A 27,905-nucleotide genomic window follows, 5' to 3' on the forward strand; every position below is an offset into this window, starting at 1 on the left:
GGGGCTTGCGTGCAATAAATAACACAAATGATGTGTAATATGTATAAGAGGTTAGCTGCTACTTTATGGAGCCTTGAACTGAAGTTCACCCATTTGGCATTTTGTTTTTGTTCCCTTCCCAGAAGAAGAAGAAGACAGGTGTTCTGTGTCGTCTGTTTACGGGACAATGCTGCCCCTCCATAATGTCCCTCTCTTCCCTCTCTCTCACTCGCCATTCAATGTGGGTCCCAAAGAGCTCGCTGATGGAGCTGCATGTGTGTGTGTGTGCGCATGTGTGTGTGTGTGTGTGCGCGTGTGTCTGTGTGTGTGCGCGTGTGTGGTGTGTGTGTGTGCGCATGTGTGTGTGTGTGTGTGCGCGTGTGTCTGTGTGTGTGCGCGTGTGTCTGTGTCTGTGTGTGTGTGTGTGTGTGTGTGTGTGTGTGTCTGTGAGTGTCTGTGCATGCTGTCACATTGAATGCAGAATATTCATCATCCTCGCGAAGGCACTTTCCCCAAAGAGTATTACTCAGCGCTCGGGAGTCTCCAGCATGACTCCGGGCCTGGGGCATCATGCTGTGTCTCCGTTGTTCACTCTCAATCCACGAGTCTCACCATGCGGGATTTGGGGCATTTGCAACCGAAGAGTGACACTGTTCACCACATTCCGCCCTCTCGCAGCGCAGACAGCTCGTGGGTGAGGGCTGTATTTTGTCCTTCTCAGGAAAGCGTGCACCCACAGTGCCAAGGTCAGCGAGCACACCGCCTCGTCACCAGACTCGCGTCTCTGTCTCCGAGGCGCTAACGGGACCACACCCCTTCCACGCTCTCGCTTGCCTTCCCTCGGTTCTCCTGCTTGTTTAAGCCACGTTTGGCATTTAGGCTGCGAGTACGGACGTCTGTGCGCGCTCACGCACTGAGCAAATGTCCTGGCATAACAGTGCACAGTGAGCAGATCTAGATTATAGGCTGCCTCTCTGGGCTTTGGTGAGTAGCTGCAGGCAGACGCTCAGGTAATGACTGCTCTTTGTGCTCCAGCGAGGACAGGCTGCATATGCCAGCACTCTCATGACACACAGCCTGTTCTCTAGCTCTCTCTCTCTCTCTGTCTCTCTCTCTGTCTCTCTGTCTGTCTCTCTCTCACTCTGTCTCTCTCTCTCTGTCTCTCTCTCTCTCCCTTCACCTCTACTTCTCAGTCTGCTGTTGCTTCATTATTTCTGTCACAGTGAGAAAAAAATTTTATTTTATTATTATTTTAAACTTTTCCTTATCTTAGGTTAAAGCTTAACATTACTTTCCTTCAGCTTACTTTAATTCACAACTTGATAATAAAATGTAACCTTTTCTGTGAGCTTGAGGGTTTTGGTCAAAGGGTCAAACAACTCAAAGCTGACAATTCTACCTAATCATTACCTATTTATGTGAAGAACACCATCTGCCTTTGTTATATATATATTTATAATTAATATATATCCAGCATTTCTGAGATCAGCAGGCATTTCTACTGGACCTGCACGTCCTGTAGTTCCTGTCCTAGAGTGGACTGCATGTTTTCAAAAGGCAATAAAGTGCTGTAAAAAAAATTATCATAAAGGTCACAGCCACTATATCCATTATAAAAGATCGTACATGAACTGTGTTCTTTTCCCCAGATTCTCATAACTACTGGAACTCAGCCAATAAGTTCCATTATTCAAATTTAGGTAGCTGTAAAATCTTCCAGCCCTTTTGATTTAAACTCCGGTAAGATTATGTCAAATTAAGGCTCCCCAGAGTGGAGCTAGGCTGCGTTATTTACGAGATCTTGGAATTGTCTTTTGCTCATTTGGTCATGATGCTGCTAGCTGGTCTTAGGTGACAAAAGTGGCTCATTAGGAGGTGCAAAAAGAGGTTGGGGCTAAATAGATCATAAAGTTTCAAACCGATGGTCAGTGAGATTGGCTGTTTCAGACTGCGTGTGCGTATGTGTGTGTGTGTGGTGTGTGTGATGTGTGTGTGTGTGGTGTGTGTTGTGTGGTGTGTGTGTGTGTACCTGCATGTATCGTGGTGAGTGTGTGACTGCAGCCAAGAGGCGACTTCGAGCAGTAGTTGTGAGGGGTGTGTGTTGATGCTGGACACTGGTTAGTACAGGGTGTGTGTGATTTTGCTGTGTACTAGTGGGCATTTCTCATTCTTGGTGCTCGATCTTCAGGGAGAGAGAGAGAGAGAGAGAGAGAGAGAGAGAGGGGGGGGGGGAGAGAAGGAGTGAGAGAGAGAGAGAGAGAAAGAGAGAGTCTGTCCTTCCTCAGGGACAGAGATAGTCAGGGCAATACCCGTGTCATAGCAAAGCACTTCCTCTGTGAGAATATGTAGCTGCAGGTCTCTGTCCATGTCTGTCCCTAACGTGCCTGCTTTCTGCCGTCCTGTGCTGCCTTACCGTCTTCACTGTCTGGCATTGCTAATGCGATCTGCCATAACTACCAGACCAGGATGGACAAATGAACAAACCCTGCATAATGGCTGCTGCGATTATGGATCTACCATTACAGTCATTAGCGAAAGAACGCTTATAATTGTGCGCAACATGATTGAACTTCAGTGTTCACAGTACTTCAGTAATATCTTAGTTAGTCGTATGGCTTCTGATTAGCAGGACTTTAAAGTGGCTCCTTCTGAGCCACTCCTTAATCAGTATCAATAAACTTGTGCAGCATAGAAAGAAACAGGAACCTTATGTAAGAACCATTGCTATAATCTTCATCATCAGACTGCCTTGAAAAAAATATTGTGTTGTTTTTGAGAAAGCTGTTGCTTAATTTTTTTTTGTGCAAAATTTATTACACGACGCAGCCTTCAGCCTTTAGCTGGAGAACAGGTTGTTGCCCAAGTTCACTCTTATACCACCCACCTGATGAATACAAACACACACACACACACATACATAGACTTTTGATATCTGCTGTAATTTATGTGGCTTGGCTCATGAAAGATTTGATAATGTTTTATAGCAGGGCATACAGGAGGCTGAGCAGAACCGTGGTCTCTTAATAGAGGCGAAACAGGAACTCGTCAGTGATCGATATTCATCAGAGCTTAAACGTAGTCACTAGATACTCCACTCATCTTTGGAAAACAGTACCAAAGTGCGGTGACATGGTGATTAGTACCCTAGACCTCAGAACTGGCCCCTCCTTGATCCATGCGGTTTTAGTCTATCACACAGCCTTGTTTATTTCAGACTGTAGAGCGCCCAGCTGAGCTAATGGGCAGCAAGGTGATAACACAAATGACCCAGAATACCCGATATCCAACATGGACTCTGGTTACCGAACCATTGGCCAGTTAAATTGTAAAAATAGCCTTTGTTCCTGTGTTCTAAACTGAATTACTATGATTCTGGTTGCAAATTCTTTTAAGTGCAAAATTAGTCTGGGGAAGCATTATTTGGCCTATACTGTGGGTTCACAGAATGATTGGCTAGTGTTTTCCTACTGAACTGCATGTTGGCCATTAGTGGATCTGAAAGCATCTCTGACGACACGAAAACGATCCATTTTTCTCTTTCCAATAAATGGCACAGGCCTTATCTTCATCAGCAGCACTGCTGGGGTCTGGTATGACTCAGCTTTGGTGTTTGAAGGGACATGGATGCTTTTCATATGCTACTGAGTGACATTCTGGGTAGAAACAGGGGCAATAAAAACATACTGGGAGGGCATTTGTAGTCTTCCATGCATAATTATAATCATGAAAGCGAGGCCCCCCCCTCTGGGCAGGACAGCCGCTCGGCCACCGTCACGCGACTCCTGCTTCCTGCTGTAGCCAAGGATAGCATCCCGCACTCATGTGCCAACGCCTTTAACTGAGCACCGAATCAGAACAAAGTGTCCAAGGATAAGTGGAGTGAAACAGACCTTATTAACTGTGTTCCCACAGGGGCCCAACTGTGGCCCGGGCAGAGCTGAGGTTTCCGGGGACACAGTTATCCACCTGAGATCTGGGCTTCATGAGGAAGAAACTAAAGGCACTTCTTAAGAGGAAAGAACACCAATGAATCTTTTATGAGCTTTTAGCATCATCTTCCATCTCCTTACTGTGCATTTAATATAGAGGTGGGAGTATGATTCTCTGCTCTGGAATCAGAAGGCTTGCAGTGTTTTTGGGTAAACTAGTCTTGATATGATGTTTTAGGTAAACTAGTCTATGATATGATGTTTTGGGTAAACTAGTCTATGATATGATGTTTTGGGTAAACTAGTCTATGATATGATGTTTTAGGTAAACTAGTCTATGATATGATGTTTTGGGTAAACTAGTCTATGATATGATGTTTTGGGTAAACTAGTCTATGATATGATGTTTTGGGTAAACTAGTCTATGATATGATGTTTTAGGTAAACTAGTCAATGATATGATGTTTTAGGTAAACTAGTCTATGATATGATGTTTTGGGTAAAACTAGTCTATGATCTGATGTTTTGGGTAAACTAGTCTATGATATGATGTTTTGGGTAAACTAGTCTATGAATATGATGTTTTAGGTAAACTAGTCTATGATAAGATGTTTTGGGGTAAACTAGTCTATGATATGATGTTTTAGGTAAACTAGTCTATGATATGATGTTTTGGGTAAAGTAGTCTATGATATGATGTTTTGGGTAAACTAGTCTATGATATGATGTTTGGGTAAACTAGTCTATGATATGATGTTGTTTTGGGGTAAACTAGTCTATGATATGATGTTTTGGGTAAACTAGTCTATGATATGATGTTTTAAGGTAAACTAGTCTATGATATGATGTTTTGGGTAAACTAGTCTATGATATGATGTTTTAGGTAAACTAGTCTATGATATGAGTGTTTTGGGTAAACTAGTCTATGATATGTTTTGGGTAACAACTAGTCTATGATCTGTTTTGGGTAAACTAGTCTAATGAATATGATGTTTTGGGTATAACCTAGTCTATGATATGTTTTGGGTAAACTAGTCTATGATCTGATGTTTTGGGTAAACTAGTCTATGATATGATGTTTTGGGTAAACTAGTCTATGATATGATGTTTTGGGTAAACTAGCCCTGCAGCAGTGTTCTTGTTACTAACTGTAGGGATGCCGGAGGGGGGGAAAGGATGAACCCTTGTCTCCTAGGTTACTGCCTGATCTGTTTTTTGTTGTTGTCTGTTTTTGTTTCCTTCACCTTTGAGAGCACCTACATCATCATCAGTCACACTCAGTACATTTCTACATTGTTCCTGCTTTTAACTTTTACACATGATTTGAATTAGATTAAATGTCTCGTGACATGTTTTGGTCAAAACACCCCAAGGATCAAGCACCACAACATCTGGTGGTCTACACCGCATGGTCTACACCGTTCAGAACGTCCACTTTGAGTGTGGTCTACACCGTACTGTTCAGAACATCAGTTTGAGTGTTCAAGACATCCAGTTGAGTGTGGTCTACACCGTACTGTTCAGAACGTCCAGTTTGAGTGTTCAGGACATCCAGTTGAGTGTGGTCTACACCGTACTGTTCAGAACGTCCAGTTTGAGTGTTCAGGACATCCAGTTTGAGTGTGGTCTAACACCGTACTGTTCAGAATGTCCAGTTTGAGTGTGGTCTACACCCGTTCAGAACGTCCAGTTTGAGTGTTCAAAACGTCCACTTTGAGTGTGGTCTACACCGTACTGTTCAGAACATCCAGTGTGAGTGTTCAGGACATCCAGTTTGAGTGTGGTCTACACGTACTGTTCAGAACGTCCAGTTTGAGTGTTCAGGACATCCAGTTTGAGTGTGGTCTACACCGTACTGTTCAGAACATCCAGTTTGAATGTTCAGAACGTCCAGTTTGAGTGTGGTCTACACCGTTCAGAACGTCCAGTTTTGAGTGTTCAAAACGTCCTAGTTTGAGTGTGGTCTACACCGTTCAGAACGTCCAGTTTTGAGTGTGGTCTAACACCGTTCAGAACATCCACTTTGAGTGTGGTCTACACCGTACTGTTCAGAACATCCAGTTTGAGTGTGGTCTACACCATACTGTTCAGAACATCCAGTTTGAGTGTTAGGACATCCAATTTGAGTGTGGTCTACACCGTACTGTTCAGAACATCCAGTTTGAGTGTGGTCTACACCGTTCAGAACGTCCAGTTTGAGTGTTCAAAACGTCCAGTTTGAGTGTGGTCTACAACCGTTCAGAACGTCCAGTTTGAGTGTTGTCTACACCGTTCAGAACATCCACTTTGAGTGTGGTCTACACCGTACTGTTCAGAACATCCAGTTTGAGTGTTCAGGACATCCAGTTTGAGTGTGGTCTACACCATACTGTTCAAGAACATCCAGTTGAGTTTCAGAACATCCAGTTTGAGTGTGGTCTACACCGTACTCTACAGAACATCCAGTTTGAGTGAGGTCTACACCGTACTGTTCAGAACGTCCAGTTTGAGTGCCTTCACCTTATGCAATGAGCCACTGTTTTCTTTTACTAAGGTTTTACTAAGGTTTTCTCTTAGTAAAAATTAGAGGTACTCATACATCCATAGCCATGATGCAGACCTTTACAAAGAACCAGGAACCTTTGGTGAAGCAAGAAAGATAGTGATGAGACTAATGATCAGGCTGCATCAGAGCGATTTTAAAAACACACACACACAACCACACGCACGCACACACCACACACACACACACACACACACAACATCCAACACACCAGGTTGCTATAAGGTCAGCAGTGACACACACACACACACACACACACATACACACACACAACAGCTACACACACAACATACACACACAACATACACACACACACACACAACATACACAACACACACAACATACACACACACACACAACATACACACACAACATACACACACACACACAACATACACACAACATACACACACACACACAAAACATACACACACACACACAAAACATACACACACAACATACACACACACACACACACACAACAATACACACAACACACACACACACAACATACACACACACACACAACATACATGTCTTCACTTCACTGTGCCCATTACCAAATGACAGAAGGGCATAAAGCACATTCCCCCCCCCCCCCCCCCCCCCCCCCATACTGGCATGACTAGCCCCTAATTACCAGGGTGGAACACAACTGTAACTGCGACCAGCTACACGAGGGACAGGGGACGAGGGTGAAACGGCCTCAGTGACTCACAAGGATCTCTATATAATCAGCAGCAAGAGACACTCTGGAGACATCTCACCCATTCTCTCATTATACTCTCACGTTATACACATGTTGATAAGATGTTTATCTTACAGACGAACAAGGCATTGATGATGTTGTGGGTCTTGCAGCAACACAGATACACGAAACAACCCAACGACACAGAAACACATCACATAATCATTTCTAAAACACTTTCATTTCCGTCTTTTGCAGTTTTGCCATGGACAGATTTTATTGATCCTTTTCATTAAAAGTTTCGTTGCCAGTCCTGTGTTGTACAGACCCAGTTTGGAAAAGCAGTCAGACACAAAATGATTTAGCACGCAGATGCAGGTTTTTTGACAACTCTAGCCTGGGATGTTGTCACCCAACATTATGGTTATCTTCCCAGCTCCTGTGCCTCCTGAAGCTGGTGTCTGACATTGTGATGTGTGCTGCCCCACAGTGCTTAGTGCTCAGCTATTAGCTTTAGCATAATTTATGTGACTTGTGAGAAAAAGTGCCATACCTTCACTAAGGTAGTTCTCAAGCCATGGGTGGAGAGATCAGATGGGGGAGGGATATAAATGTCGATCAAGTCCCCTAGTGATATTGAAGGGGAGACATATTCTGAACAGCTTGCTTAGCCTATGTTTTCTGTCATAGACCGCCCACAAAAAATAAAAAATGCCTGGGTCATCTAATTTCACAGTTTGTGGGTTGGTAGGCAGTCCAAAACATTCCCAACACACCATTACTTCAGATCCAGCAGCCGGAGCTGTTGACACCTGACAGGAAGGGCTCATTGATTCATGCTGCTTGCACCAAATTCTGACCCTCTCATCGTGAAACAGAAAACTGGATTCAGCTCACCAAGCAATGTTTTTCCACTGCTCAGTGATCCGGTTTTTGCACTCTTATGATTACTGTTTCTTTCTGTTTCCCTTAGATAGCAGTGGTGCTCCAACGCCACAAGGTTGGCAGGGTTTGAAATACTGGGCCCAGCTGGTCTAGCACTTATGACTGTGCCTCGTTCGAAGTCACTCCGATCATTTGATTTTCTTATTCTAATGTGCATTCATACTGAAACTGATCCAAGGAAAACTTGCTCACTTGATTTCACGCTGCAATCTGGAGTTATGTGCCTGATTTCCATACAGGAAGGCTCTATCTGCGGAAGGCCAGGTGTCACTAATAAAGTGGCCGTTCACTGTGTGTGTACTGTGTCTCCTTTAAAGCCGGAAAAAGCTTCCTAGTGCTAGAACTCAGCCACTAATACTTTGGTTTGTTTTTCAGTAAAGTGCCTCAATTTCATGAAATCTTTTGTCCTGTGCTGCATATCATTTGAGAATTTAACTGTAAGAATCAGGGTAAACAAGAAGCCTGAATAATACAAAGCATTTCTATAACATTTGTAAGGCAAAGTAATGTATTTGATCTGATTCTGATGATTGAGTATATAAACTCTTTGTTTGAATTAATCTGGATGTGCTGGAATATGATGAGATCTTTTTAGATTGTTTACTCAGTAAACCAGTCATGTACTGGGACATTCTCCCAATCTAATCAATGATTCAAAGCGAGTGTAAAATGAATACACTGTGCTGATAGGTAATACACAGAGATAATTGCACATCCAAACCTTCTATACCCGAATAGTTTCTGAACTACTTTTCTTTTTCAGCCATTTGAAAATGAATTTTTAGGCAATGTGACTAAGGTATCTCTTCTGCTCCACTGTTGATGGGTCGTTCTAGGGAGAAATTCAACACCTCACAGTCAAAGACACTACTGAGATCTGCAGTCAGCACTTCTGTTGTTTTCCAGCAGGAGGTTAGCTTGACAGTTGTGTCAGTCTTTCTTCTTTGCCTGTGTTTTTACATGCCAACCATCTGGGGCCATGTTGGTGCAGCATATTTTTTCTCCATTCTGTTTACAGCCCCTCTGGGATACAGCTCTTCTGGGGTACAGCCCCTCTGGGGTACAGCCCCTCTGGGGTACAGACCCTCTGAGGTACAGCCCCTCTGAGGTACAGCCCCTCTGAGGTACAGCCCCTCTGGGGAACAGCCCCTCTGGGGTACAGCCCCTCTGAGGTACAGCCCCTCTGGAGTACAGCCCCTCTGAGGTACAGCCCCTCTGGGGAACAGCCCCTCTGGGGTACAGCCCCTCTGGGGAACAGACCCTCTGGGGTACAGACCCTCTGAGGTACAGCCCCTCTGAGGTACAGCCCCTCTGGGGAACAGCCCCTCTGGGGTACAGCCCCTCTGAGGTACAGCCCCTCTGGAGTACAGCCCCTCTGAGGTACAGCCCCTCTGGGGAACAGCCCCTCTGAGGTACAGCCCCTCTGAGGTACAGCCCCTCTGGGGAACAGCCCCTCTGAGGTACAGCCCCTCTGGGGTACAGCCCCTCTGGGGAATAGCCCCTATGGGGAACAGACCCTCTGGGGAACAGACCCTCTGAGGAACAGACCCTCTGGGGTACAGACCCTCTGAGGTACAGCCCCTTTCTCAGACCAGGGATCTCTGCCACTGATAATAACTGAAGCATTGATCTGTCAGCATGAGCTTCCACTGTGACTTTCTTTTAAATTATTTTTTTCCTTTTATATTTTTTCTTTGATATGTTTTTCATTTGTGCCTTTATTTATTTATGGCTCATGCTTATATTCTTTATGTAAAACAGTTTGAAAGACATTTGTGTATGAAGTGTGATGTACAAATCATTTTATAATCCAGTCATTCATGAGCCAAGCGTCACACCATTGTAATCTGGATGACGAGATTAAGAATATACCTAACCTAGCCTGCCACTTGTATGCTTCCAGTGTGGATCTTACAGCTCGTTGAACATGGTTTATGTAGACACAGCTTGTGAGCAATCTTACATCATGTTGTTGTGCATGTTGGACGTTGTGGTTCTTTGCAGCCAGGGTGTGTATGGGGTAAATTATGAAACCGCTTTTACTAGATTGCAGTGATGAATTTGGTCATTTTCATGATACGCTTTTAAATATATTTAATATTGATAAACAAATTAAACCATAGAAATGGAAGAAAATCACTAACGTGATATATGAAATGTAGATATGTAACTGACTAAATGCAGCTAGTTTGCTCATTCACCCAGCTTAGTTTGTTCAGTTACTTTGTAAAACCTTTAGACAAGCTCCACATTGTGGACAGTTTAAGTTCCCTTTTTTCAGGTTAGCCAATATGTACTCTTGATCCATGAACATCTGAATGCAAAAATATTCTTTTTAAAATACACCTCACATATTGGGGAATATAATGGCTAGCTGAGAGGGTACAGTTTCTTATGCTGATGCATTCTAAAGTCATAGCCTGAGGTACTATAGTTGCTGCAGTGGTCTGGTATGTAGTAATCAGACTATCCATTGAATGGAAGGCAATTGACTCTACACATCCATGTGATTGTGATTGATTTACGCTACCGCTGTGCACTGTTGCTCTGATCTGAGAACAGCCATGAGTTAAATTAATTGTCCAGAGCCTCTGTGTTTGAGCATGTGTGCTCTCTTCCAGACTACATTAGGGGGTGATTAGTTTGCCTTTTGGATGCAGCAGAGATGTAGATTCAAGCTCTCTGCTTCAGAGAAAGAATAGAAACAGGAGATTGAAATAAAGGCATCTTATACCATTACATTATACAGTCATTAATGTCTTAAGAGACTGTTTTGTGTGTGTATGTGTGTGTGTGTGTGTGTGTGTGTGTGTGTGTGTGTGTGTGTGTGTGTGTGTGTGTGTGTGTGTGTGTGTGTGTGTGTGTGTGTGTGTGTGTGTGTGTGTGTGTGTATGTGTGTGTGTGAGCATGTATAAGGGGAAGAATCAGAGAAAGTTGTGTCCGAGACAGAAGAAGACCTTGAGGGTGGCTCGGCGGTCCTTCTGTTAAATTGTATCCATTCAGCTGAGCAATATTAATGCAGAAGGAAATATGCCCAGGAGGAACGAGGCCTGAGTCACGTAGCCACGCTCACCGTGCGCTTACGCTTGGCAATGTTTCAGAGATTCATTTATAAAGTGCAGTGTCAATGACATTTAGCTTGAAGCTCGAAAGACATTTCTACCAAAGCCACGGGGCTAACTTGCCCCAGCATTACTTATCTCCATACCATAGCATACAGCCCCACTTCCTGCCTTGTATGAAACATTAAACACTATCAAAGCAAAAGCCTAGCCAAATCAAAAAAGGACCTTCATCATATTTTCCCAAGGATCCGTCATGGAAATGTCAGGGTTTTTTCAGAAAGCACAGGGAATTGTGAAGCCACCAGGGAATTGTGAATATTCAGTAAATGAATGAATATGCTCCAGCAAACAAAAGCCAAAGAAACATCATTATTTCTTATTTTTAAATAATGAAAGCAGCATTAATGACTGGGGTGATCGGTAAGATCTTTGGGAGGTTAATATCAGCTTGCTAAAAATAACAAGGTGACCCACCAAATCTAAGAGATAAAGTATTAGCATTAATAATGTGGGTGGGTAATTGACTGAGTTGTTTATGTATGCTGCATTAACGAGAAAGGAGGAAGTAGGGTGTGTGTGTGTGTGTGTGTGTGTGTGTGTGTGTGTGTGTGTGTGTGTGTGTGTGTGTGTGTGTGTGTGTGTGTGTGTGTGTGTGTGTTTTGAGTGTGTGAGGTCCTGACACTGTAAGCTACATCATTTCTGGTGTCAGAACTGAGTGCATGCCTTTGTGAAGTGATGATGGAGGCCAGATGGAGAGAGGCTCTTTAAGAGGAGAAAAATGACACTTTCAAAGGATTAATATTCTCTGCACCAGTGGAGCAGGGGCAATATGTAATGTTTACTAATTTGGTTAACATATTCTGGAGCCCACCAGGAGAGTTACGACTGAAGATGCACATACACGGCAGTCTTCGGGATTTAGTTAGAACAGTTTATATTCCCGTCTCTTGAATGTGTGTGAGAGAAACAGGCAGAGAAATGCTCACATGCACAAAAGTTTATATACGCAGAAAAACTTACTCATTATCAGCAGGTGCATATTAACATGTTTGGTCCTGCTTGGTTCTTTTATACGGGCGTGGTCATTTTCAGAAAGAAAGCAGGTTTTCTGCAGTATAAAGAGAAAAGGTTCATTTCTACTCTCCACATGCCCCGGTGAGGAAGTGGGGCTCGTCTTGGTGGGCCGCAGGTCTGCATGAGCTACGGGGGCCTCCACGAGTGCAGTCCATGCAGCCTATAGTGCTGCCACGGGCTAACGGTGCCACGAGCTAACAGTGCAACGGGCTAACGGTGCCACGGGCTAACGGTGCCACAGACGTATGGTGCCACAGACTACCAGTGTCTCAGACTAGACACAAATATGACACAGTTAGTGTCCAAGGACTCTTGTGCTCTAAAGGCATATGCTGTCATTGCAGCTCTGGGCTTTCAATGGCTTCAAGGTTGACACTTCCTGGCACCAAAGCGCATTCAGACCCTTTGAACTGCTATACTGATTCAGCTTGTGCAGTCTGTCTGCTGCTGTTCATCTGTGCGCCAAACAGACTATTTTGCATTGATGCATTGTTACATAAGACAAAATATTGAATTATGAAGATGTGCAAGAGTGTCAAAAGCTCAATATACATCGACCACATCTAACTTGAGCAGCGTACTGCTACTCAAGGCTTTGAAATCCATAATAGAGCCAAATCCATTTTCCAAGCAGTTACTTAAGCAGGGAGTGTAAAGAACAACAGACACACATGCCGTCCAACAGCAGACATTTCATTTCACTGCTTGGGGGGACAATGAAAAATTTCTCAAGAGAAATTCCTGAAGGGGACAACAAAGATGTTGCCAAAAGAACATTTGAATTAAACGCGTGCGGAGGAAGCCCGATTACTGCTATATACACGCGATAATTGATATATAAATAACTTCAGGGTTCTACCTGCTTTTTTTATGTTTTGAAATAATAATTAGCGGCAAAGAGATGCAGCAACCAGAATGCAGTCTGACTACAATTGTGGATGTGTTTTATTGTGTTGAGTGGTAGAGGTAAAGCAACATGTCTGCCATGACCTTTGCTTTTAGGGAACCTTTGCAATGGAGCTACTAACTGGAAAGTTGCCTCCACGTTCCAGACATTCGTAGCGAGCGTTCGGGAGATTGTGTGCAGTGGACCAAACTACTCTGAGGCACATGAAGAGCAGAATTTGACCTTTCACAACTTCAAAATGAATTGTTTTACCTCCATAATTAACACAAGTTCATTCAACCCATATTATTCTTGTCACGGTGTGCCAGGCTGGGTGCCTGGGTGACTGAGGGACATACCACACACACACACACACACACACACACACACACACACACACATCCACTCCGCACGCTGCCGCTACCCAATGGCCTTATGATTGATCTCCTGCACCTGTTCCTCATGTCCCTTTCAGTTCCTCTGCTACGTACGTCCACAGGAACGGCGGTCTGGTACATTGTTCCTGGCTGCCGGGTCTGAGACGGTCTAGCGCTGTGTCTCAGTGTCTCGAGGGTCTGAGACGATCTAGGGCTGTGTCTCAGCGTCTCGAGGGTCTGAGACGGTCTAGGGCTGTGTCTCAACGTCTCGAGGGTCTGAGACGGTCTAGGGCTGTGTCTCAGCGTCTCGAGGGTCTGAGACGGTCTAGGGCTGTGTCTCAACGTCTCGAGGGTCTGAGACGATCTAGGGCTGTGTCTCAACGTCTCAAGGGTCTGAGACGATCTAGGGCTGTGTCTCAACGTCTCAAGGGTCTGAGACGGTCTAGGGCTGTGTCTCAGTGTCTCGATGATCTGAGACGGTCTAGGGCTGTGTCTCAGCGCCTCGAGGGTCACGGCCAGCACTGCTGCGTGTGCCGTTCAGCCCACACGCCTCTGTGAGAATAAAACCCCCTTCTACCCATCTGCACCAGGCACAGTTCTGTTATTTAAAATGATCGTTTGCAAATTATTGAGGGGGGGGGGGGCAACTTTTCCCCAGGAATAGGGGGGTCAGGCCTCCTAGTCCCACCTGTAATTTCCACCCCTGATGCATACACAAACACTTGTGAACACACACATACACGCTTTCAGAAATTAGTCATCTGTGCACTTAAAGAGCTGGATGGGTTTAGGGCTTTTCCAAATGCCATATTTTACAACCAGCTGTGCATAGGATTCCTGTGTCAGGGTGAAATAACGGCAGGCTACGCACTGGCAGTTGGAGTTGGCATTTAATTTTGACTTTCACAGCTTCCGTACTAAGAATACAGAATACAGAATATAGAATACAGCCTCCTGTAAAAATAACATCTTCAGCTTTCATCTGTTACACAGGAGTATGTCAGGGTTTTCTGATACCCCCCCCCCCACACACACACACACACACACACACACACACACAGACAAGCACTCAAGAACCATATAGTTTATAACCTGTATTCCACATTTTCGAGATCTATTTTCTTCTACTCGAGTCTGCAATCCTGGCAAAATGCTTTTTGGAAGATGAAATATCACCCAGCAGCACTCTGAGCGACCAAACAGAAACATCCAGGTTCTGTTGGTTCTTTCTCTGGCGGGAGTCTGATAATGGAGAGTCTGATAATGGGGAATTGGTGGGGAAAAACTGCTTCTTTGTGTTTATCTCTGTGCGGCCTAGCTCAACAATGCGAAAGAGCTGTGAAGTCTTTCCAATCTCAGAGTTTATCTTAAAGTCTATGAAATGCACATTCAGACTGCAGACCCCTAATGGTGTTGTGTTCTGCTCCCTGACAATGAACCAATCTGTTTCTCTCTATCTCATCTAATTTTCATTCAATGCCTCACTTCCTTCTTGTTTGTATGTCTCCGTGTCTGTTCCTAGACTTCACCTAGTCACATGGCCACATTTCTACAGACACACACACAGACACACACACCCCATCACACTCACTTATTATCATTAAAAGTAAGTGTAGGATGGCGGGGCCTAGTGAGATAGATAGATAGATAGATAGATAGATAGATAGATAGATAGATAGATAGATAGATAGATAGATAGATAGATAGATAGATAGATAGATAGATAGATAGATAGATAGATAGATAGAGAGAGAGAGAGAGAGAGAGAGAGAGAGAGAGAGAGAGAAAGAGAGAGAGAGAGAGAGAGGATAAAAGACAGATCATTAAAAAGTGGTTTCCTGGGTGACTCATCTCCTGTGGGAACAGTGCAGTGCTATGCATGCTGTGGATCAATTCCAGCCTCTGGGGACCAGTGCTAATGAATCAGCGCAGAGGTCATCCCCAAGGTCAGCACAGAGGTCATCCCCAAGGTCAGCTCAGAGGTCATCCCCAGAGGTCATCCCCAAGGTCAGCGCAGAGGTCAGCTCAGAGGTCATCCCCAGAGGTCATCCCCTGCTCTGGACTCCCACATGCCATCTACACATAGAGCTAGTTTCCCTGAACTGGTGTCATGGTGGGAAGTGAAATAAAATAAAAAATAGACACGCTTGACTTGAAAACCACCTTCACAAACCCCCTTCCCCCCGGGTCTACGTCACTCTCTCTCTCTCTCTCTCTCTCTCTCTCTCTCTCTCTCTCTCTCTCTCTCTCTCTCTCTCTCTCTCTCTCTCTCTCTCTCTCTCTCTCTGTGATCAGACAAGCTGCGGCCGGCGGATGGCTATGTGGGGGGGGGGTGTTGTGGGGCTGTGGGTTAAGCCTGAGATGACAGCCCAAGCCCGGTTAAGGAGCACAGGATGAAAGGGTGGGGGGCAGCATGCAGGAGAGGTCCAGGAGTAACTGCCCCATCATTGATATGTGCCTCGCAGTCACACCGGCTACACTCCCATTCAGAGTCAGACAGAAGGAGGAAGGTACACCCATGAAGAAGGGAAAGACGAATGAAAAAGGAGACGGAGGTGTAGAGAGAGAAAGAGATGGAGGTGTAGAGAAAGAGGTGGGCTCCTCCCACTGTGCGCTCAAGCATGGGGCCTCTGTGTGTGTTCTTTATAATCATCGTTGGATATCTGCTCTATAATAAGGTTTGAGAGATGTGCATGTGTGTGTAGGTGTGTGTGTGAATCAGACCGGCCCGACTGAGGTGTGCGTGTGCGTGTGCGTGTGCGTGTGCAAAGGGAAGTAAGAAGGTCAGTGTGCTTGTGCTTAACACATGACTCCTGAACACAGACATGATGAGTAATGACTGAGATAAGGTTGTGTCAGTTCTCCCAAACGCACCTACCCAGCACCCACGCTGTCTGATCACTCCATACGGAGGTAAAACATGCAGTGCACAGACACGTCCCCCCGTACGCACGCCCAACATCGGCCTGCTGCTGCAGTGCTGGAAGGCTGAGCTATCCGAGGCTAACATGGCAGTGCGACGCACAGAGCTGCTAGCACGTGAAGTCAGAGTGCAGAACCCTGCCGAGAGCCGCCAGCGTCTGGGGGTGTTGGCCACACATGCACACATCTCCCCCTCGGGTGGGTGACGGGGCTGGGCTGCTCCACCTGCTCACCTGTGGGTGGAGAGCTGCGGAACTGAACGTGAAGTTCACCTTAACTCACCTGTTTTCTCCTTTCTGCTCAGTCCCGACGGAAGCATTGCTTTCTTTCTTACTCACTCACTCCTTCTCTCTCACTTTCTGTCTCACCTTTTTCCAGTCTACCTATATATCTGTCTCTCTGTCTATGTTTCTCACACTCATCCTCACTCTCACATTCTCTCTTTATGTCTGTCTATCTCTCTCTCTCTCTCTTGCTTGTCCTTTTTCTGCTTTCATTTGTTTTCCAGCTTGTTGGTAATTTCTCACAAAGTTTCTTTGGAGTCTCAGGGGCAATGTGTGTGTGTGTGTGTGTGTGTGTATGTGTGTGTGCGTGTGTGTGTGTGTGTTTACATGGAAAGCATGTGTACAGTACACTACAGTGAGCGTAAAGTGAATTAGCTGCTTCATTACTTGCAGCTGCATGCTTCTTATACCCCTCAGAGAATCTTTATGACAGTGGGGCTATGTGTAATATGGGTGTGTGTGTGAGTGTGTGTGTGTGTGTGTGTGTGTGTGTGTGTGTGTGTGTGTGTGAGAGAGAGAGAGAGAGAGAGAGAGAGAGAGAGAGATGACATAACTCCTGTTGTAGATTATGCATCTCGTGTGTGTGTGTGTGTGTGTGTGTGTGTGTGTGAGTGTGTGTGTGAAAGAGAGAGAGAGAGAGAGAGAGAGAGAGAGAGAGGACCTAACTCCTGTTGTAGCTGATTAATCTCGTGTGTGTGTGTGTGTGTGAGTGTGTGTGTGAAAGAGAGAGAGAGAGAGAGAGAGAGATGACCTAACTCCTGTTGTAGCTGATTAATCTCGTGTGTGTGTGTGTGTGTGTGTGTGTGTGTGTGTGAGAGAGAGAGAGAGAAAGAGAGAGATGACCTAACTCCTGTTGTAGCTGATTAATCTTGTGTGCGTGTGTGTGTGTGTGTGTGTGTGTGTGTGTGTGTGTGTGTGTGTGTGTGTGTGTATGTGTGTGTGTGTGTGTGTGTGTGTGTGTGTGTGTGTGTGTGTGTGTGTGTGTGTGTGTGTGTGTGTGTGTGTGTATGTGTGTGTGTGTGTGTGTGTGTGTGTGTGTGTGTGTGTGTGTGTGTGTGTGTGTGTGTGTGTGTGTGTGTGTGAAAGAGAGAGATGACCTAACTCCTGTTGTAGCTAATGAGTCTTTTCTACTTCAGCGTGGTGGATTGTCTGACCTTCTCCCAGTAGGAAGGAGGTTCTGTGGTTGCAGCTCTAACAGAGTCCTGTGTGCTCGCTTCCAGGTGTTTGGGGACTATTATCACTTTCAGCACAGGAGCGTGGTGAAGAGGTCCCTGTCTGGCCACCGCAGCGTTCACGTCCGCCTGCACAGGGAACCGCAGGTATGGAGCGCACACACACACACACACACACACACTCCTACTCAGGTCCCCGGGGGGGCACAGAGTAGCTGCCGAGCTGTGACGCAGCCAGAGAGCAAGGGGGGGGGGGGGGGGGCACATTCAGAATACAGAGCAAGGGAGGCTCCACAGTCCTGCAGGACTAAAGAGCGTGTGTGCGTGCGAGCGTGCGTGCGTGCGTGCGTGAGAGAGGGAGCTCTATGCTAGGGAGCATGACCCTGGCTCTGCTGATAAGCTATCAGCCCCTGCAGGCTGGAGGATGCCTGCATGTTTGGCCTGCAGGCCAGTGGTGACCAGAGATCTCCAGGAGGCGATGGTCTTATCAGCTTTCTCCTCTGGGACTTTTGCCGCTGGCTGGTAATCTCCAGACACCTGAAGCTCCGGCCCTATCGCCACACTCCCACCCTCCCACACCACGCTCACCACACTCAGCCCTGTTCTCACGCCTCCAGGCCTACGGCTGTTTTGGGGGGACATTTGGTAACGGCGAGCTAGGGTGGAAAAAGATGGTGGACCCATACATTCTCCAACATGGACAGTCTCATTCGGACAGGTTCACTGTAATGTTCTAAAGTTCAACCGCACAGCCTCACACACACACACACACACACACACACACACAAACAAAAAATATATATTTGTTCTAAAATCAGCAGAGCTCAACTAATGAACTAGATTCTGAAGTCAGCTTGTATACGCCTTGGGACAAGGTCTTTTAATGCAGATATGTAACATTTTGTTCATGTGTTTGTGTAAGTGAGTGTCTCTTTGCGGGACATTCCAAGAAATGCCCAGCAAGCATATTGTAATTAAACATAAAGCTTCAAATGAGGTCATGGTATGACAATGAGAAAGAAAGTGCATGTGTATTTGTGCGTGTGTGTCTATGTAAGTTCTGTTCTTCTAATGTTCTGATGCTCAATAACATGATTCACACTAACATCATGTCTTCTGTAGAGATTACTCTCTTCTGCTAGCCCCACACTGCCACTCATGTTCATCCTGATACCCTCACCACATTCTGCAGGCCTCTACCTAATGTGCTGTGCAAATGTACCGAACAGAAAATGACAAATTGCCTCTATCATAAAAAACAGTGATACAGCCCTTGGAAAGAATGGTCGTTATTAGCCTGCGTGCCTCACTGGGTGATTGTGGAGTAATCACTCTCCCAGTAGCCTCAATAGAGCTGTGGGCTTAACTCCTCTTCATCATTCATCATCATTTCCCTTTGCTTACACTACACACTCATGGACCCCCCCCCCCCCCCCCCCCCCCCCCCCCAATTAAACACCACAGACCCACATTCATGTATGCGTGCACCATCATGTACCCTCAAATTGGTCCTCGCGGGGAGTGAGATTCTGTCAGCAATAGATGTGTGACCGTGTACCTGGAGGTGGTTAGCCAGCCTCTCCCCCCCCTAATAGATTACAACCTCGGAGTCAACATTACGGACCGTGTAATTATGCCTGTGCCGCGTGTGTGGCTGTGTAAACATGGGGCTGGTCCAGCCATTTCAGATCAAGCTTAATGAAAATATAAGATGTTTTCTTAAGAAGAAAACGGAGATATGTCGATGTGAATCAGGATAAGGAATAAGAGAAAGCAAGAGGGGGGAGTGAGAAAATGAGAGTGAGAAAGAAGGAGACGCACAAAAGGTGGAATGAGACAGAGCCTTATACCACGGAGGAGATAAAGAGGGAGAGATAAACATGTGGTTGAAAGGAAGCCGATAGCGGGGGGGGGGGGGGACGATACACACACTCCACGTCTCTTAGGTGTCTGTGGACAGAATCTTAGATTTAAGAGCAGCTGGATTAGAAAATTGTTTGTGCTGTCACCCTCGTGCTGCGGGGCCGTTTTGCGGATGGTGTGTTGGACCCTGACGGTGTGTTGGTGTGATGGTGTGACGGTGTATTGGTGTGATGGACCCTGACGGTGTGATGGTGTGTTGATGTGTTGGTGTGTTGATGTGACGGTGTGATGGTGTGTTGGTGTGATGGTGTGTTGGTGTGTTGGTGTGATGGTGTGTTGTTGTGACGGTGTGTTGGTGTGACGGTGTGTTGGTGTGATGGTGTGTTGGTGTGACGGTGTGTTGGTGTGACGGTGTGTTGGTGTGACGGTGTGTTGGTGTGTTGGTGTGATGGTGTGTTGGTGTGTTGGTGTGATGGTGTGTTGGTGTGATGTTGTGATGGTGTGATGGTGCAATGGTGTGTTGGTGCGACGGTGTGTTGGTGCGATGATGCGTTGGTGCGATGATGCGTTGGTGCGACGGTGTGTTGGTGTGATGGTGTGTTGGTGTGTTGGTGTGATGGTGTGTTGGTGTGATGTTGCGTTGGTGTGATGTTGCGTTGGTGTGTTGGTGTGATGGTGTGTTGGTGTGATGTTGCGTTGGTGTGATGTTGCGTTGGTGTGATGGTGCAATGGTGTGTTGGTGCGACGGTGTGTTGGTGCGATGATGCGTTGGTGCGATGATGCGTTGGTGTGATGGTGTGTTGGTGCTTTGGTGTGACGGTGCGTTGGTGTGACGGTGTGATGGTGTGTTGGTGTGATGGTGTGTTGGTGTGATGGTGCGTTGGTGTGATGGTGCGATGGTGCGATGGTGTGACGGTGTGACGGTGCGTTGATGTGACGGTGCGTTGGTGTGATGGTGCGTTGGTGTGACGGTGTGACGGTGTGATGGTGCGTTGGTGCGACGGTGCGATAGTGTGATGGTGTGATGGTGCGTTGGTGTGACGGTGTGACGGTGCGTTGGTGTGACGGTGCGATGGTGTGACGGTGCGATGGTGTGATGGTGTGACGGTGCGTTGGTGCGATGGTGTGACGGTGCGTTGGTGCGATGGTGTGACGGTGTGTTGGTGCGATGGTGTGATGGTGTGATGGTGCGATGGTGCGATGGTGTGATGGTGTGACGGTGTGTTGGTGTGATGGTGCGTTGGTGTGATGGTGCGATGGTGTGATGGTGTGATGGTGCGATGGTGTGACGGTGTGTTGGTGTGTTGGTGTGTTGGTGTGATGGTGCGTTGGTGTGATGGTGCGTTGGTGTGATGGTGCGTTGGTGCGATGGTGTGATGGTGTGATGGTGTGTTGGTGTGATGGTGCGTTGGTGTGATGGTGCGTTGGTGCGATGGTGTGATGGTGTGATGGTGTGATGGTGTGTTGGTGTGATGGTGCGTTGGTGTGATGGTGCGTTGGTGCGATGGTGTGATGGTGTGTTGGTGTGATGGTGCGTTGGTGTGATGGTGCGTTGGTGCGATGGTGTGATGGTGTGTTGGTGTGTTGGTGTGATGGTGCGTTGGTGTGATGGTGCGTTGGTGTGATGGTGTGATGGTGTGTTGGTGTGTTGGACCCTGTCTGGTGGTCCCTCTGCTCCCTGTGTCTCTCTGGCACCCGCTAATGGCATTCATGCTGCCCGCCTTGCTCTGCTCAGCCAAAGGTTCCTGGAGCAGGGGAACCGGTCATACTAACACACACACACACACACACACATACACACACACACACACTGCACATTAAATCTAGTGTGTCAGATGAATTTGAACTTTTCTACAGAAAGAGGCCGTTTGTTCTGGGTGGGAATTGCATGACAGAAGTGAAGATGCAGGAATGTGTGGGTGTTTGTGTGTGTGTGTGTGTGTGTGTGTGTGTGTGTGTGTGTGTGTGTGTGTGTGTGTGTGTGTGTGTGTGTGTGTGTGTGTGTGTGTGTGTGTGTGTGTGTGTGTGCATTCATAGGTCTTTGATCTTTTTTTTTAGGTGGTTTGGGCAGAACAGCAGGTTGCCAAGCGCCGGAGGAAGAGAGATATTTACAGTGAACCCACAGATCCGAAGTTCCCCCAGCAGTGGTACCTGGTAAGTGGGCAAAGCTCTATCCATCTCTGTCCATCAGCAGTTATTAGACCCTTCAGTTAAACTGCTGTCACAGAAATAAACGAGTCTGCTGATAGCTTTTTTTTCTTTCTTTCTGAGGGGGGGTTGCATTTGCAGTTTAAACTTGCAGCAGATACTGTGCATCTTAATAGAATTTGCCCATGGTGCAATGGGGCACAACCATCTGCAGTCAGCAACAATATTTTCTCCATCTAAATGAGGTCCTTCAATCACAGCATGATTGGGATAACGTAGTCATGCTCACCTCGTTTCAGAGAGACAGATAGATGTGGAGATAAAGAATAAGTGAGCAAGACAGACAGAGCGAGAGAGAGAGAGAGAATAATCCATTAACCCTAAGGTTGTATTTTTTAAATAATTTGCTACGGGAAGATATTAAGCATTGAAGTAATCTGTCTCAGTTCATTGAAGTAGACAGGAAGCAATTAAGAAAGAATGAAGGAAAGGCAAGACTACTGTACTACAACCAACGCCCCACCGTGTTAGGACCACTCTGGGCTAGGACACCACTCTGTGTTAGGACACCACTCTGTGTTAGGACACCACAGTGTGTTAGGACACCACCCTGTGTTAGGACGCCACTCTGTGTTAGGACACCACCCTGTGTTAGGAGACCACCCTGTGTTAGGACGCCACTCTGTGTTAGGAGACCACCCTGTGTTAGGACGCCACTCTGTGTTAGGAGACCACCCTGTGATAGGATACCACAGTGTGTTAGGACCACTCTGGGCTAGGACACCACAGTGTGTTAGGACACCACCCTGTGTTAGGATGCCACTCTGTGTTAGGAGACCACCCTGTGTTAGGACGCCACCCTGTGTTAGGACACCACCCTGTGTTAGGACACCACCCTGTGTTAGGACACCACAGTGTGTTAGGACCACACACACCATCACACACACCACCACACACACCATCACACACACCACCACACACCACCACACACCATCACACACCACCACACACACCACCACACACACCACCACACACACCATCACACACACCACCACACACACCACCACACACACCCATCACACACACCATCACACACACCACCACACACACCACCACACACACCATCACACACACCACCACACACACCACCACACACACCACCACACACACCATCATGACTCCCACAGATCCCAGACTGAAATCAGCAGTAAGTGCCATACCAAAAGCCATCTCTCCCACTTAGCACGAGACGCCTAATTCATGACACTCCCCAGCCCTGTGAGGCCAGCTGACGAGCCATCTGCGTTCAAGAACATATGCCACGCCCGTTTTGAAGGCCACGCACCAGGAGTGCAGATGCAGTGTAATAATAGTCCACTCAGTGCTTCTGTAGGTTATTTAATCCCAGGGATGGTAGACGCCCATTTAATTTCTGACAGCTTGATGTTTTGTGGTGATTTGAAAGGGAAGCATTTATCTGTAATCCTGCCAGTAGCTGACTTGTTAGTAGCTGTCTTGCCAGTAGCTGTCCTGCTATTGTAGATACAAACAGCTTAAAAAGCTGAGAAATCTTATAATGTTTGCATTAAGAGTGGGGTGAACAGAGCTATTAAAGCAAAGATTGTTGTGCATGAGAGAAAGAGAGAAAGAAAAATAGAAATGGATGATGAAGAGAAGGATTAAGAAAGAAGACAAGATGCAAAGATGCTGTCAAAGCAGGTTTTCTGTGTATTTGCAATATTTGCGTATGAGTGTGTGCACGCGCGCGCACGCGCGTGTGTGTGTGTGTGTGTGTGTGTGTGTGTGTGTGTGTGTGTGTGTGTGTGTGTGTGTGTGTGTGTGTGTGTGTGTAAATATGATGTGTATAGTGCCTGTGAGTCTCTTATTGGCATGAGCACCTGGGGGCTTCCCTCCACTAGAAACGCTGATGTGGGTGTGTGAGTGTAAATGTCTGTTACAATCATCAGGAGACCTTTACTCACTTAGACAACTCGCAAGGTGCAACTTGGTTAACTTTCCCACTGAAACATGGCTTTGTGGGTTTCCTGTGTGTGTGTGTGTGTGTGTGTGTGTGTGTGTGTGTGTGTGTGTGTGTGTGTGTGTGTGTGTGTGTGTGTGTGTGTGTGTGTGTGTGTGTGTGAGATTAATTATATAACAAGCGATATCTGCATCCAATCCACGCAAGCTATTCAGCATTTTTTCTTCTCTCCTCACCCCCTCCTCCATCCTCTCCCACTCCTGAGGATTTTGTCAGCAGTCCGTCAGTCCTTCTCCCCAGCTCCCAACCTTCCTACTAGTACCTCTAACCCAACACTCAACTCCTTGGCTTCTTTCTCCCCTCTCTCCTCAGACAAGATACATCAACTTCTGACTTCTAGCAATCCTACTACATGCCCACTGTATCCAATTCCTTCCACTCTTTTCCAGAATATGTCAAGAGAACTCCTTCCGTTCATCTCGGCAATCATCAACAACTCCTTAGTTTCGGGTCATGTACCTACCGTGCACAAGATGGCAAGGGTGGTACCAATCCTAAAAAAAGCAACACTTGACACCTCTGACATGAACAACTACAGACTGGTATCACTACTTTCTTTTCTATCAAAAACTCTGGAACGAGCAGTCTATGACCAATTATCTCTCTTCCTCACTCAGAACCAACTCCATGATCTTAATCAGTCTGGCTTCAAACGGGCACACTCAACAGAAACAGCCCTCAAAGCAGTGACCGAGAAGCTCTTTGCTGCCAAGGCTAACAAGCTATCATCAGTTTTAATTCTTCTAGATCTTTCTGCAGCCTTTGACATGGTCAACCACAACATCCTCCTCTCTGTTCTTTCTAGCCTCGGTGTGACTGGCTCTGCTTGTAAATGGTTCCAGTCATATCTTGAAGACCGTTCCTATCAGGTAACATGGAGAGGATCTACATCCAATCCATGTAAACTTTCCACTGGAGTCCCCCAAGGCTCGGTCCTAGGCCCTCTTCTCTTCTCTTTATATACTCGTTCCCTTGGTGACATTTTGTCTCATGGTTTCTCTTATCATTGCTTTGCTGATGACACCAGTTAATTCTTTCCTTCCCTCATTCTGACACCCAGGTTTCTAGGTGTATCTCTGCATGCTTAGCAGATATTGCTTCATGGATGACTGCTCATCACTTGAAGCTCAACCCTAGCAAAACTGAGTTTCTGTACATTCCAGGAACCCCAAACCCACACAATGACCTCACAGTTTCCTTTGAGAACACCTTGTTAACACCATCAGAAACTGCTCGAAGCCTGGGTGTAACGTTGGACAACAAGTTGTCCTTCTCAACACATGTTTCAAAACTGACCAGATCCTGCAGATTTCTCCTCTGCAACATACGGAGAATACGACCCTTCCTTTCACAGGAAGCTACTCAAGTGCTTGTGCAGTCTCTAGTAATCTCTAAGCTGGACTACTGCAATTCCCTACTTGCAGGTCTTCCTCTACGGGTCATCAGACCTCTACAACTAATTCAGAATGCTGCAGCACGACTGGTCTTCAATCTACCCAAGTTCTCACATGTGACTCCTCTGCTACGCTCTCTTCACTGGCTTCCAGTAGCAGCACGCATCAGATAAAAAACCTTGATGCTTACTTACAAAGCCAAAAATGGACTGGCCCCTCCCTACATGATGTCCATGGTAAAAAGCCGATCCGTACAGCAAACACTCAGAACCTCAAGCTTGGCTCGACTTGAAACTCCATGCCTAAAGTCTCATGGAAGACAAAGCTCCAGACTATTCTCTGTCCTGGCTCCAAGATGGTGGAATGATCTTCCATTAGCTGCTAGGACTGCAGAGTCTATTGCTATCTTAAAGCGTACACTGAAGACTCACCTATTTGTTGAGTTCTTACCAGAGCACTAACTCAGCTGATACCACTTGCCGTTGTTCGTAAATTGTATGTCTATCAATCAATCAATCAAATTTTATTTATATAGTGCTTTTTACAACAGTTGTTGTCACAAAGCAGCTTTACAAGTGCCGGGTCCTAGCCCCCAGTGAGCAAGCCAAAGGCGACAGTGGCAAGGAAAAACTCCCTAGTTTTTTTGCATGAGGAAGAAACCTTGAGAGGAACCAAGACTCAGGGGGGGAACCCATCCTCCTCTGGCCGACACCGGTCACCATAACAACAACAACAATTTATACAGAAAGAAGAGAAAGAAAAGGAAAAAGATGTAATAATATCCATCATGGTGTAGGCATCCGGTTTGGCAGGAGGTGGCTGGCCCAGGATGTCTATGGTTATTTGTGCTTCTTGGCAAACATCTAACTTGCAAAACACTAGGTAATGATACTGACTCCTGTAGTTTAGTATTAGTCTGACTCAATGGTGTCTTGAATTCTGGCCTATCCGTACTATTACCTAGGATGTATTCTGTGATCAGAAGCAAAGCACTTTGTAAGTCGCTCTGGATAAGAGCGTCTGCTAAATGCCGTAAATTTAAATGTAAATGTAAATGTATAAACATGCTTGTGTCTGTGTATACTTAAGTTTGGGACTTAAACTGCTTTAAAAACATAAAATGCTCCCTTTGGTGGAGGAAAGGTGGTGTTCATGTGCTCACACAGCTGTGTGTCACACCCCGGTGCATATCACCTCCCAGTTTCCTAATCAGAAAAGCCACTGAGTTATTTTGCAATTGCCCTGCGTGTTTTAAATGAAGTAGAAGTTGTGTCCAATCTGCTTGGGAATGAAGGCGTCTGGGCAAACACGTATTTTCACTCAGCTCGTTAGCAATTAAGTGATCACGTCAGAAGCAGGAGCACTCCCCTCACACACGGTAACGTTTAGAGATTTGGTTTACGCATAGATTTTCTACATCAATCAGTAGTCATGATATTACAGCCCTACTACCATTACGAATTCAGCAAGATACTGATAAACCATCTTTTAAGTCATGTTTAAAAACAAAGACTCCCCAGTCTAAAATCAACTCAGCATGGCTACATTTAAAGCTTACTGTCAATTTGATGTACAGCTTATGGTGTGGTACAGTATACTGTGTAGAAGCAGAGCGGCACAGTGGTGTAGATAAACAAAGGACATTGTGATAGATGCTTGTGGCTGTTTGTGTAATGTGTGAGTGTGTGTGTGTGTGTGTGTGTGTGTGTGTGTGTGTGTGTGTGTGTGTGTGTGTGTGTGTGTGTGTGTGTGTGTGTGTGTGTGTGTGTGTGTGTGTGTGTGTGTGCGTGAGTGCATGTGTGTGTGTGTGTGTATGTGTGTGTGTAGTGTGGTCTTCCCTCATGTGTCCTCTACACTAAATGAAAGTACGATCTGTAATAAGGAGCTGGATGCCCAGTGGTGGAGGACTTCACACCACCCCGTCCCCCGCATGGCTGCCATTTGTGCTGTTTCATTCCTTTTTCTGGTTGCTGGGTTCATCGAAATCCACAGATCTGCTTTGGTGTTTTATTTTCCCTCTTGTGTTTGGCCCAGATATTCTTCAGTGTGTGAATCCAAAGAGAAACCAGATAACAGCCTCGTCTTTGTGCTGCCGAACGCAGCACACGTGCCTGAGCTCTAATCCCTGCCGTCTGCCAGCTGTCGTCTAAAGTCTGCCTTTAATTTGGCAGTACAACCCCAACCGGCGGGACCTGCATGTGAAGGAGTCCTGGGCCCAGGGCTTCACCGGCAAGGGAGTCGTCATCACCATCCTGGACGACGGGATTGAGAAGGACCACCCCGACCTGGCCCAGAATTACGTGAGTCTCCCAACATCAGGGTCAGCGTGAGGCTGTTTTCACCTTCTACCACAGACATCATACATTATTCCATGTTAGGGATGAGGTCACGTTTCCACGTGAAGCGGCCCACGTGGTTTTCTTGTGAGTGGCCTCACAAACGGTGCTGTTTGGTTTTGGCGGTTGCTGTAGTGCCTCAGTGCTAATGTGATGTTACTTCAGCACCGTGAGCTCAGAATCGTTTTCACAAAGGCATTGTTGTTGTTGTTGTTGTTGTTGTTGTTGTTGTTGTTGTTTTAAATGCTTTGGTGTTTTTTTAT

The 27,905-nt window shown here is 46.1% G+C and overlaps 1 protein-coding gene across 5 annotated transcripts in view; it reads left to right on the forward strand.

Annotated features, from left to right (window-relative positions):
* Window positions 1-27,905, forward strand: part of furinb (furin (paired basic amino acid cleaving enzyme) b) — a 77,419-nt gene that overhangs the window by 20,044 nt on the left and 29,470 nt on the right. For all 5 annotated transcript variants that reach the window (XM_076991745.1, XM_076991746.1, XM_076991743.1 and 2 more), the window contains 3 exons: window positions 17,912-18,010; window positions 21,785-21,880; window positions 27,478-27,606. In XM_076991745.1, the coding sequence (XP_076847860.1) occupies window positions 17,912-18,010; window positions 21,785-21,880; window positions 27,478-27,606 (324 nt within the window). The remainder of the gene's footprint in view (window positions 1-17,911; window positions 18,011-21,784; window positions 21,881-27,477; window positions 27,607-27,905) is intronic.

This window comes from Brachyhypopomus gauderio, unplaced genomic scaffold, assembly GCF_052324685.1.
Source record: "Brachyhypopomus gauderio isolate BG-103 unplaced genomic scaffold, BGAUD_0.2 sc85, whole genome shotgun sequence".
Classification (NCBI taxonomy): Eukaryota; Metazoa; Chordata; class Actinopteri; order Gymnotiformes; family Hypopomidae; genus Brachyhypopomus; species Brachyhypopomus gauderio.